The 13,385-nt window shown below is 46.7% G+C and overlaps 1 protein-coding gene across 7 annotated transcripts in view; it reads right to left on the reverse strand.

Moving 5' to 3' along the window:
* PRDM16 (PR/SET domain 16) overlaps window positions 1–13,385 on the reverse strand; it is a 310,444-nt gene that overhangs the window by 32,064 nt on the left and 264,995 nt on the right. For 5 of the 7 annotated variants that reach the window (XM_040533380.1, XM_040533378.1, XM_040533382.1 and 2 more), the window contains 4 exons: window positions 11,292–11,394; window positions 4,168–4,366; window positions 1,372–1,519; window positions 1,062–1,215 (listed from right to left, as the gene is read on the reverse strand). In XM_040533380.1, coding sequence (XP_040389314.1) covers window positions 1,062–1,215; window positions 1,372–1,519; window positions 4,168–4,366; window positions 11,292–11,394 — 604 coding nt within the window. Of the gene's footprint in view, window positions 1–1,061; window positions 1,216–1,371; window positions 1,520–4,167; window positions 4,367–11,291; window positions 11,395–12,266; window positions 13,267–13,385 lie in introns of those variants that run through there. The other 2 variants (XM_040533383.1, XM_040533384.1) reach the window with 2 other exon arrangements.

Below are 13,385 nucleotides of genomic sequence, written 5' to 3' on the forward strand. Positions count from 1 at the left end.
AACTCCCTAATTCTTATGAGGTGAGAGTGAGGAGATTATGAGAAGAAATCATTCATCTCACTGCAGCAATACTATGAGATTCAAATTATCTCTTTCATGTGCCCGTCATCAAATGAAAGATTGCATCAAAATGACCAATAAGAGTATTTTTTCTTCCTCCGCTGACACCCATCTGATTATCTCAGAACACATTAATGAAACGAGTCTCCCAGGATACCCTTGCATGCTGTTCCCATTATACCAATAGGGAAAAAGGCAAAAGGGGGTCCAGTGGCTTCCCTACCGTAACATCAAAGCCTGGAATCAAACCCAGATCCTGCTCTGTGCTTTAATGACACTTTCTGAAGAGTGTCAGGAAGTAGTCCCTAAAGTTTCTATAGCTTTGTTGTGACACAATCCACTTTTCTGCACAGTTATCAAAATCCAATAGGTGCTGTGTCAATTAAAGGAATATACAACCCCAAAAACGACAAGAAAGGAGATGAATGGCTCTTGAGGGAAAACGCTCTTTTGGAAATATTCCACTAAAGCGAGCACTAAGGACCCAGTTAATCTGCTATTTATTTGGCTTCCAAGTACTATCTAGGTGAAACATGCAGTAAATAAAGAAGGAAAAAATCTTTTTTAAAAAACACCTTCTTCTCGTCTCCGTGACTACTCCAAATTCTGTTCCACAGCTAGAGGATTTGAGGCACCCCTGAAAAACACTTCGATCAGGCTGTGCCAGCTATTTATTTATGTCACCAACATGAACATTCGAAAATTATTAAGGGAAAAAAGAAGAAAGAAAAGATATGAGAAAATGGCATCACTAGGACTGCTGAGAGACTCAGCTTTTAACTTGTCAAGAAAGTCAAAAACTGCCATGAATGTTTACTAAAAAAACAGGGAGCATGCAAAAAAAAAAAAAAAAAAAAAAATTGCTGCGGAATTTCATCTTGTGCTCTGACCTATAAAATTACAGCGGCTGCTCACAGAGGGACAGCTAGTACTGGGGGGCCCCGCAGGATACGTGCAATTATAGCAAGAGCCAGAACTCCGTGATGGCCGTGACAACTTACATATGAAAGGTTTGACAGTACTGTGAATGTGCTTGTGTTGTTTGAGGCCAGACGAGGTGGCAAAGGTTTTGCCGCAGTCGGGGCAGGCATGGGCTCGCGCGCCAACGTGCTGGGAACGGATGTGCCGCTGGAGGTTGCTCGGGTCGGTAAACACCTGAAAGAGAAAACACCTTCAGGGAGCGGAAACAAAGCAGGAGGGAGAAGACTGGGGCCATTATTGGTACGATGGGAACTGGCCCGAGCACCAGCACACAGCACCAGTGCCCTCTTTCCCCAGAGCTGCCTGCGGTCGCCGCGTTCTGCGCCGTACCTTGACACAGTTTTCACATTCAAACCGCTTCCCGCTGTCGTGAGACATCTGGTGACGAATCAGGTTGGATTTCCAGTTGAAGGCCTTCGGGCACTGGTCGCACTTGTACTCCCGCTCCTCGGTGTGGATCACCATGTGCTGCTCCAGGCTGCAAAAGAGAAAAGGGGCCCGGGGCCCGCTGAGCCAGGCCCGCACCACCACGCACCCTGTCTGTGGCATCGAGGGGGCATGAAATGGAGCCACGACTGATGGGGACGACAGAGAAACTGGCCAGGGCTCGTGGTGGGGGGCCAGGACTGACTATGGCCCCCATGCACGACCCCAGAAGCCCTATTAGAAAGCAGGCGAGCAGCACAGCAACAATGAAAGGTGCGGCCGCAGGCACATTTTTGGCATTTATTTCACAGATGGAAACTGCCCTCTCCGTCTCAAAATGCTGCTGGGTTCTGTGACTTTTCTTACTAAATACCTGAGTCCATTTACAAGGGGGAGAGGGAAGGTAAAACCAGACCTGACCCCGCAGGGTCCCGACAGGAAAAACGAGCACTTTGTGACCAAGATTTCTACGGCATCCCCACAGGGAAAGACAAGATATTAGCTGCTGCTGCTGAGACTATCGCGTTGCCGTTTTCACGGGCACAAAGCCCACAGCTTCCCGGAACACGGCAACTTAACGTTGGAAAGAAACACGATAGGGTGCAAACACATTTCACTTCTAAATGTCAGACATCTTTTATGACTTAACTCGGCAATTTCAGCTTCTGCCAACTGGCAGCCTCCCTCGGACCAGGAGGACGATGGCAAACCCAACTGGCTGCTGGAGGCGGGCCACGGCAGGGATGGCCGCTCAGGGAAACGCGGCGCTCGCTCTGCTTCCCCTCCGCCACAGCCCTGCCGCTGGCTCGTGGTCCTGAGCGCCAGCGTGCGGTGCTGCTGCGGGGCCACCGAGGGTGGCGGGGGCAGGCTGCCTGCCTGCACGGCCCTGCGTGTGAACGCGAGCAGCCAGCATCCTGCTGCTCCCTCGAAGAACCTCCTCCTCTTTCAAGTTGTGATAGTAAATATTCATGAACATGCCCCTCATAAACTGACAATCCACTCATTTTAAAGAAGCAATATTCATTTTTGGTAAAGAAATGGTGTTCTTAACACTACGAAATTTTTTACACATACAAAGAAATACATACTTTTCATATACATATATAAAAATATGTTCCTGTTAACTGTGATTTATGAGTTTATTTAGAGCAAATATGGACAAACTAATATGCTGTTTAGAGGCAAGTACCTACTGGGATTAGCAAAACATTTATTTATTTAGTCAGCTGCTAAATGCTCAATTTCAGTTCCCCAGTGGCACTCTTGATTTGATCTGTATTAACTTCTGAAAAATTATAAGACCATCTAGGTATGCTGACTGGATTTATTCTGTGTTTTAGTGGGCTTTTCAGTACATAAAATGCAGCAGGTTGATGGGGGAGGGATGGATGGGGAAATTCTCTCCAGCTCCACCAAATCCGTCAGTGTGTACAACACAGACCGGTGATGTTGCTGACTCTCTTTCCCCGTTGAAAAAAAGTCACTTTGTATTATTTGCTTGAAAAAGAAGCTGGTGTTCTGTTCCTGGCCCTTCCACAGGTATTCCATCTGACTTTGAACAAGTCGTTTGTTCGTCCCTTTTACCTACCGACACTTAAAAGCCTCTGCTACGCTGCCAGGAACGCTTGCAATGGAGATATGTCCCAAGGGGAGTCAAGTCTTCAACTGAGTCAAGGTCTTTCTGATCACACTGCTCCCAAGAAATCGAGGGATATTGACTGGGACCTTATCCGAGCCACATCGTCTGAATACCTGGCACGAGCTTCACCAGCAGACTCTGAACATCTTACCCACACGGGGTAAAACAAGTATGAAGGGGAAAATGGGACTTAAAATCCTTCTGCTTCTCTCAACTCCTGTAAAATGGACTCACTGCCACTCTAGGCTCTCAAGAGGAACCAGGAAATACACCAACATTACAAAGAGACAAATACACATAAATCTCCAAAGGGTATTTCCTAAATTAACATAAAAAGTACAGGAATTAAGACAGCACACTGTGCAAACGAATACATTCCCAGCCCTCACACGCTGTGGAGAAAACCTTGCAAATACAGCCTAGATGGTAAAGGCTCAGGATGCAAAGAACCACATTCCTAAAATACTTAAAAAAAATAAAAGCTCAACTTTTTTTAAAATTTGGCACCTAATACTGAACGAGTCCCACATTGCAAATGAATCAGAAATCTCAAAGATCTCTGTTTTAATAATCATTGCAAATAATAATAATAAAAAAAGATGGAGAATATCCTATTTTCTTTTTTTTTTTTCTTTTCCACAGTTCTATTACAAAAACGCTTGGTAAACACAAAGTATTTTCATGAACATTTTCCTTTTTAAAAAAACTACACTTGATATGTGCTTGGAACAGAATTTTTTAATTGCTGCTGTAAGATTAAGTAGGAGCTCATGACCCCGTTAGAGCTCTCAGTCTAGCAATGCCTCTTTATACCCACTGATCTCAAACGGCCGAGGATTATATTTAAAAAACGCTCTTCATGCAAACAGGGGCGGAATGTCTTACCACTGTTTTCCCTCACAACTACATCACGTGGGAGGAGTTGCTGCAAAGACGCTGACCAGGCCTACCAAGGCGTCTGTCCCAGCCCTCAGAAGGGCTCAGGGCACTCAGAAAGCGAGCACCAGAACCCTGCATCGCCACGAACCAGTGCCAAAGGCTGTGCCTGGAGAGCGCGGTACCTGTATTTGTTGGGGAACATCCTCTCGCAGTCTTTGCACTCGTAGACCTGCCCATCGCCAAGGCCCTCCTGCTTGATCTCGTCGTTCAGAGTCTCGTAGAGGGAGCCGACGGAGTTGCAGGCGTACTTCTTGTGTCGCCGCAGGTCCAGCTTTGACTGAAAAAGCTCGTCACAGTCCTCGCAGCGAAACGTGTGCTCCTCTGAAACAGACAGACAAGAGGATTTGGACTCGTGGACCAGGACGTTCAAACGATTCTAGCTATTTTACCCAATGTTGTGCTTGTAAAGCAAACGTAACATTCTCATTAAAAACAAACAAACAAACAGGAGATCTGCAAGTGACAGGACAGAGAAACCGAGGCAGGCTGTGACGGCAGAAGGGTTTCACTTTAAGCACTAAAAGCAAGCCCTCGTGCGCGGTGGCTTTCGGAAAGCACCGGCGAGCTCCTCCTCAGCGGGGGCCGCCAGGAAAGACAGGAACGAACCACGCTGGGATCCCGGCCGATGCTGGGAGCAGCACATCCCAGCCCCAGCGCAACCTGGGGACGCTCCTCTCTCAGCAAACGCCCTCCCAACGCTGTCCTCTCGGCCGGCCCCGCGCCGCTGAGGAGCCCGGTGCGCCATCAGACAGGAGGGGTTCAGAACCAGAGCACCGTGGAGGAAAGGAAAGGGAGCCAAAGTCTTCTTTGTTGTGCTGGGCTTCTTTTTTTTTCTTTTTTTAAGAAAAAGTTCTAATGCACATAATAAATTATTGTAGTCAAGGTCAAACAAATTAAAAAGAGGGCAGCTATTATTAAGTTTACAAGGCAGCATCCTGACCATGGTGCCAAGTCAAACAATCAGCTCAGAGCTGTAAATTTTCCAGGAGAACAACCTCTGCGAGGGAGTCGGGACAGCTCGGGGTTTCTCCACCCAGCAGCCAGCTCGAAGCAGCAGCTTCCAGCGACCACTCGGCCCTTCGTGCTGCGGTCCCCTGTCCCTCTGCCCTCTCCCTCTGCTCTCTGGAGCTCTGTTTCGTATCAAGCTTTATTCTCTTTGTCTGATAACTTCACTTTCTAAAGGAAAGCCTGTGGTAAAATGCACTGCTTCAGAGGGAAGAGTGGCAATACGCCTCCTACGAGGTGGAGCCAGGAGGAGACCTGGGATGGAGAGCAGACAGCAGGGTGACGCCGGGCCGCCCTCGCCTCTTCTTGGCCGCTCACCTGTCTGCAGCCGGTTTCAAAACGCGCCACCCTTCCGCAAACCCTCGGTTTAAAGCACCGAACACGCCCGCCTGCTCCAGCTTTCACACAACTACCGCCATCCTGCTAACACCGTGACGCAAGCACCATCGTGGGCAGCGTCACACACGGGGACCGCCGCGTCCCTGCCTGCGCTCCGGCGGCCGTCTCCTTTTCCACCCCTCTCACCGCGGCGTATCTCAGCCCGGGCTGTGGTTTCTGACCCCTGCCCCTGCGCCCCAGTGCCTGCACCCAGTCCGTGACTTGCTCCTGAGGTGACAGCGACCGGCGAGGTCCCACAGAGGTCCCGCAGCCGCTGCAGGACTGCGTGGGCAGACGAAACCCCCGAGGTCGCACCTACATGGAAAGTATCGGCGTGCCCACGGGCTGGAGCGAGTCCAAGAGCTAAACGAGAAAATATCGCTGAGACACAAGCAGCTGTGCCCTGCTACTTATCCGAGCAGCACGTCTCGTGGCGCTAAACCCAGCTTATGCAGAGAATAAACCAAACGCAGAGATGCTATAGGATTTCCCGAACTGAGAAAGAGAGGGATGCAAGAAGAAATAAAATTCAGCAGGTCAACATCTCCCTTTTTGGGGATGGGTCGGGGGAACAGGTTTGACTGAAAAAGCCAACCTAAGGGAAGAAAATACCTGTGGCTTTCCCATTCCAACTAGTTTTGACAGATCATATATATACTCTGTACTGGTATCAGCAGTCTCACAGAGAGGTGGATTAGCCCCTGTTCTGCTCCTTAGAAAAATTCTGTTTATTAGCATTTTGTAGAACAGCACTAATATGCATCTCGTGTGTTTTAGGTCCCCGGGGAAGAAAACCTGGAAATTAGGACATAATAAACTGCCTAGCACTATTGAGAGACTGTGCATTACCTATCATTAAAATAATCCAAACTGCTTTTTATGAAAATACAAAAAAAGAAAAAAGAAAGAAAAAAGGAATTACAGTATCACGTTATGGTTTGTTACTGCATTTTACTTCTAACAACAGCATGGAGCGTATGATGTTAGCTAGCAAAATCTAAGATTTCATCTGTGTTTATGGCCTGACAACGTCCCTGGCAGGGGCAGGCCCGGTGTGGGGGCACGGGAAGGGCTGAGGCGTGCTGCACTTTTCACTCGTGACCCATCCAAAGTCCAGGTGAGAAGAGCCGGGCGCGAAACATCGAGTGTCCAAACACGCACTGCACGGGCTGAGGACGTAGCCTCACTGTGCCATCTCTCAGTGTTTAAAGCATTCGCGTTAGCTCTCACGCACACCGAGACGAGTGCTGAGCTGCTACAACGCTGGGGTTTTGTAGTCTCAGACGTCAGCCTGCGCTCTGAAGTGCCTCCGGCGCTGCCAAACGCGACGGCACTTTTGTTCTGCTCGGGCTCCCAGCGACGCACGTGGGGCAGAAGTTCATCGCCTCGCGCAGCCTGCTGCGCTGCAGGGAGCAGGACAAAGCCTCTTAGGGGGCAGCCTGGCAAAGCGACCCTCTGCCTCAGAACCCACCCGGCAATCCTGGTATTTCTCCTCCCTGCTCTCTTCTAAACCCAGCGATGGCTAAATGCAACAAGGCTTCTTTTTTGTAGAAGCGACTGAAAGCCCTCGGGACTGGAGATTCCCAGATGGCTTCACCTCTTGAGAAGCTCCTACAAAACTCAGCGTCTCACAAACAAAAACTGTGGCAATTCCCCAAAATGATAAACTTGGAAGGGAAAAACATTTATTCTTTTTTCTTTTTTGACTCAAGAAAATACATCAAAATGACTTCCCAAATCCATACAAGATTTTTCTTATCTCAGACTGAGATTTATACAATTAACCGTATCTTATTTTACCCAGACTATCCTCTAGGAACCAGAAATCCACTTGGAGTTTGGCAAATGAGCCTCAGAGAATAATTGATTGCGTACCCGGCTGAAGATGGATGACTCACAGGCACCCTCCTACAGCTCACACCCTGATCTTCTGCTACCTGTTGTTATCAACAAGAATAACGGTTTTTTGCCTGTTCGTTGAGATTACAGTTTAGGTAGATAGACAGACAGATGAAATACGTTAATAACCTCACTAATAACTGTTACAGAAGTAATTTTGCTTCCAGTTCTCCTTGTCCTCGGAGCAGAATTACCGACCTCACACCGTTACACACAATATAACGCGAGCCTCAGTCGGCAGTGGCTGGCACAGGCACGCTTACACCAGCTGAGGAGCTGCCCCCTTCGGACTTTATTAAGAAATGTAAGAAATAACAGAAGAAACAAGACAGCTGGGATGAGACACGGAGGTTTTTGCTTTTGCATACCTTGTGTGCTGCACAGATTTTATAGATCTAGCCCTCGCACATCAGTTAATTGAAAAAAAAAAAAGCTGTTTTGTACAGCTCCTGCTTCAGTAACAACAACGTTCCTCTCCTATTAGCAAGTGCAACAGCCTTTTTGTAGGTAGAAAAGATGGATGATAGGAAAAGAAATGCTTTTTTTCAGAATATTTGGATTTTAAAAGGAATGTTTCTTGAAAAGAAGATTTAAAGGACTGAGAAAAATATGATTAAAAGGCCTGTAGTCACATGTTACACGTCATCACTGGCTGCAAATATTATTCTGATATTCACACAGGCTAAGCAGGGGAAGCAATGACTGGCTGGTAGAGCAGCTGACTATCTCTTATCAATATCCAGCATTGCGTTCTGTTTTCTGAATTTCAGAACGTTAGAAATCAGACTTCTCAATAAATACTGCTGCAGGGAAAGGAACTGACCTGCAGACCAAGGGCCAGGTCATCACCCTGCAAAAAAAAGTCCCCACTAACAAAGGAAGCTCAGAACTGAACTAACAAGACCTGGTGTCTGCTTTGTGCCTTTATACGAGACACCCACTTTTTACGCTTTAGGTTCATTAAAGTTCTTTTTCTTTCCTTAAGCATCAAAAATAAAAATATCACCCTTCAAAACAAGTTCTCATTAAAGTTTTTGTTCCTTCTTCAAGCACCACAAATAAAAATACTGCCCTTCAAAAGCAGGTTCCTGCCTCAGTACCTTACAGAGGAGAAGGGGATAAAAAGAAAAGAAAAATCCAGTAACAAAAAATTGCTGCCTGTTCTCTGTGTCTTGTTTGTCAAATCTATGGTTATACGTGTCTATCTTAAGTTCCATCAGTAACACTCAGGACAAAGCAGGAATGTAACAGAAAAATAAATCAGTGCCTAATAGCTTTCAGAGAAACCAAGGGGAACACAATTATGTGGCATCTACATGCTAATCTACCAGACTTGAATCTCAAAGGAGTTCAAGTGCCCTACTCAAAATTCCTGCAGTGATAAGGGGTCTGCTGTGTTTGGCTGGGGTTCGGATAAAAGATTTTTATGATAATTATCTTTGTGTGGAACAATTTTGCATTTTCTTTCTTGTTAATTCAGAATCGAAATGGGGGTGCGAGGCAGCAGGAAGATAGCATTACTGAAAGTAACAAGTATTAAGAAGTCAAATATTTAATGTTGGCCTATTATAATTTGAAAGCAATTATGTGGCAAAAGCACCAGACGTTACCAGGAAGATACAGATAAATGTTATATAATGACAAAGATGGAAAACAAGGAGCACTTTTTGCTCGTTCAAATAAAAGCCTGTTAGAAACAGAAATGCTAAAGAGTGACGAATTTTCTTTCTGATTTCTCCCTGGCATCAAAAAAGGTATGTGTTACTCCATGGCTGTGAGTACAGAAATTATTCATGTCTGTGTGTCGGTCTCAAGAAAATTATTAACTTCTTTGTGGGGAGAACACTGAAAAAATAATTCCAAACCTGACATCTCAGTGAGGCAGCAGCTACTGCAATGCCTGCTCATAAAGAGCACTAATCCTCCAACTTGAGAGGATTCTGAGAAGCGTTTCAGGCTAATTGTTCATATCACTTATACACTCTTAAAGAGTTTTACTGCAAATCTGAATCTGAAAATTATATTCATATACAGGTGAAAGAAAAATAAATGTGTTGTAGGATGTCCAGATGAAATAATTCAAATTCCAGCAATTAATCACATAGAGCAATAGTTCCAACTAACAGTTTAAAAAAGACTGATAGATGAGAATGTATTTTTAGAAATTAATCATCAAATAATAATGAGAAACCTGGAACAGGCACTAAACTCAATGAAAAAACAGAAAAAGACATAAATAATATGCTCCACGAACCTCTTCACTTGAGATAATTCCCGCACCTTCCACACTGTTCCCCAACACTCACTGTTACCAAATTCAAGAAAACCAAGAACTTCATAAAATACAGCAGAACTTTGCAAGTCCGGACTGATTTTCATTTATGGATCACAATGTACCTCACAGTAGGTTAGGACTGAGGACTGCTCCAGTATGATGGAGTTTTGCACTCATTTCAGGAAAAGATTTGGATTTTCAAATGAACAGTTTAAGAATGTGTACAGTTTTCTATTACTTTAGACATGCCTATGCTGTTGCCTTATTTCTGTAACATTTTTGGGCACAGTGTAGCAACTCTTTCCTCGTTTTCCTAAGAGATCATTTCCACTGCAGAGTGTTTGCATGGAGCAGCTCTGTCACTTGAAGTGAAAGAAGTGGGACACCAAACGTCAGTCAGAGTCAGACGGATACTGAGAAAAGCACTTTAACCAGCAAAAAATATCCGAGAGGCACTCTCAGACTGCCAGATTGTTTCAGGCCATGTGTCCTGCCAGCCTGCTCTCCCGCTGCTGACTAACGCCAGCACCAGCTACTGCAGAGAAGCACTCAAGGACCCTCAAAGAGAGGTGAGCAGCAACCTGTCCCCAGGGAGCTCCTCCTGGCTGCCTCAGAACAGCCTCTTATAGAACCTGCGCAGTCTGTTCTTCCTTCCCAAAGCCCTCAGTTTGCCAGTTAATCTTACCGTGAGAGTTCTGGCTACTCTTACTCTGCAATAACGCATTGCTCTTCTTTGTGAAACTAAATTTGAACTCAAGGCTTTCAACAGTCTAACAGAATAGCAAGCAGAAAGCTTCATGATTCTTTCTTTTTATTAAAAAGGCAAGTATTTTATAGGCATCTTTGTGCACCATAAAAAAGGAAGGACTCAAACTCTTCTCTTTCCCCATCCCTCTCTACACATCCTCTCGAATTTCTCATAGCACAGTTTTCGTGTAATAAGAGAACCTCAAAATTTAGCACATTGCTCTTTGCCCTAGCTTACTAGAAAACTTCTAATGTGGAGAGCATAAAGGTCTTTTACATAGTCTGCGTGATTACTGAAACTCAGTAATAAGCAGGCTATTTAAAGGAAAATACATGAAGAAGTGAATAATGCTTAGCCTGTCACATTGCTCCACACGAGACGTGCAGTCAAGGAAACTTCTCCCTGAGCGAGCCTACCTGAGCCGTGCACCTTGTCCTGCAATACCAACTTGCTGCAAGGCAGGACAGACACTGCGGTAACAAAAACGGGAGCTTTCTTTTAAAAATAATTGTTCTTTTCCCCTTTATCGCATCAGTTCATGGTTTCAGAGGTGTTTGTTCTAGTAATAATTCTAGTGATGACTCTTCCTTCCCCTGCCAGGTCCCCTTCTCCACTTAATCCAAAGCTCTAACAACCAGAGTTCTGCAAGCCTTGGAATGATTTGGCACATTTTTATGGCACAACGTTCCTCAACAAGAATTAAATGAATCGGTTGCATGCTTTGAAGGTAATAAAAGCTTGTTTGCTATCATTGACTAAGATAACTACTCTCACCAGTGAGAAAGAGTGAAAATAAGCAGAAAATATGAACAGCTGCACAAGGGGGGCGGGCACCAGGTCAAGTTTTTGTCCCAGTTCAGCACTAATCGAGGTTCTTGAACATTCCTAGGTTGGCTGGTGAGGGGTGCAGAAAGGTCCTAGCTCGCAAAACAAGGCCTTACCTTCCATGCTGGGCGCCATGTTCCCAAGTGAATAACCACCTTCCTTCAAATACACCAAGAGCTCTTCTCCTGGCTCAATTTCTTTAATAACTTTATAATAGATCTGGGAATCAGAAACAAAAAAAAAATTGAGAGACATGTTAAATATGCAAAGACTTGCATTTTACATTTTTAACCAATAACTCAAATTATTCCAGCTAATAGGGGAGGCTGTCACTTGATTTGCATAATTGCTGCTGAGAGCTCTTTTTTTTCCTGCCTTTATTTTACTCCATGCATGTCAGAGTTTCATGCAGTTTGGACCATAAAGTAGTATTCACAGTAACAGCCTCTCTCATTTATATTACACAAAAATCTTCCAATTGTTTTTCCTACCTCCTCTAAGCTTCGTGTATTTGTTACAGCAAAGGGAAAATTAAGCTGATGGAGTTGACGCAGTTAAGTCTCTGCTTCTCTAAGCTGAAACTGGCCTAATGATTAAAGAGTGGAATTAGCATCCCTCACACCGTTATTTTGTGGATTACTCCCACCTGCAACCTGAGGACCTGACTCCTAATGACAGCACATGAGCAGTTTATCCTCTCTCACACCCACTGCCTAACGAGGGAACCTGTGCGTTCTGAGGTGTGATGAGGACACAGTGCTTGCCTCCTGCATCTCCGCTACTGCACTGCAGAACAAACCCCGAAATGGAAACAGAACTCAGACAAGGGCAGAGACCTCATACCAGCCGCGTGCACCATTTAAATACCCATTTAAAACTGCGTAGAATATGGTTTAGATGATATCTAGACCTTATGTAGGTGTCCTGAACCACAGTGTGCATTCCAAGGATGCATTTCTTTGGGAAAAAAAAAAAAAAGAGAGAAATCAACATTATCCAAGGTGCAACAAGGTGTAAGGTTGCAAGACATCAACTCATCAGTGCGTGTTTTCATAGCTCCTCTTCTTATACATACACACACACACACACACCATGCATTCATCTGCACTGTCCTACACCCAGAACAAGCAGGGACCAGGGCAGCATGTCCAGTGACCGAGGGGTGACACGCGAGCGGACCCCACTGGCCTCGTGCCTTGAGAGACAACAGCAAAGCACGTGGGGAAGGAGGGTGTGCTGACAGCGGCCTGCTTGTGCTAGCCAGCAGAATGCTCGCTGGCTCCTGGTGCTGCCGGACACCCACATCTGTGCGCCTCGTGGCTCACCAGGGTGCAAGCGTTCGGTAACTGGAGCCGGGCGGTGCCTTTGTGAGAATCCTCGGCACAAAAAAAATGTGAAAACCGGCAGCAGCGGGCGTTCCGCAGCAGGATGCGAGTTTTGCACACCTGACAAAGGGGAGGATCGCAACTACGTGTGTCCCGAGCCGCCGTGCCTTCCACAGGAGTTTTCCAAACTTTTAGAGCATGCTGCACCCTGTCCTCTTCCAAACACCACCACGAGAATTCAACCGGTAATTAGTCACTAACTGCAAAGTTTTATTTGCACTCCCTTGAGTAGCAACGCATCAAATTCTTTTCCGGGACATCAACTAGAGTTCACCCAGAACTATTCCCTGGATTAGCTGCAGGTCATCTTGTGGGGAACAAAGACAGAAACTGCTCGATGCCCCCCGCGCTGCTCGCAGGGCTCCGTGGCTGCTCTCCACGAGTCCCTCGGCTCCTTCACACGCAGCAGGTGCCGCTGCCGGGCCGAAGGCGACTCCGGCTGCTCCTCGGGCTCTTCTCTCCGGCCCGAATTCAGAAAGCCCCCAGCGGATTAGAAGCCCACACCTACAGACATCCCTTCCCCACGAGCCAGCAGGCTGCCCCCGATGCTCCACTCCCCGAGCACACGCACACACCTCTCCATAAATACTTCTGTGCTTCAGCCGCTGCCCGGGGAGGGCAGCTCTGGGGAAGGACCCCGAGCCCTTTTTCCCCCAGCTCTCGCCCCCAGGCCCGGGACCGAGGCTGCAGCCCAGCTCCTCCGCGGCGAAACCCGAGCACGACTCTCCCGGCCCGGCCCGGCCCGGCCCGCCAGGGGGCAGGCTCCGCCCGCGCACGGCCCCGGCCCGCCGGGCTCCCCTCAGCCCCCGCTCCCCTCAGCCCGGC

This window comes from Cygnus olor, chromosome 21, assembly GCF_009769625.2.
Source record: "Cygnus olor isolate bCygOlo1 chromosome 21, bCygOlo1.pri.v2, whole genome shotgun sequence".
NCBI classification, from domain to species: domain Eukaryota; kingdom Metazoa; phylum Chordata; class Aves; order Anseriformes; family Anatidae; genus Cygnus; species Cygnus olor.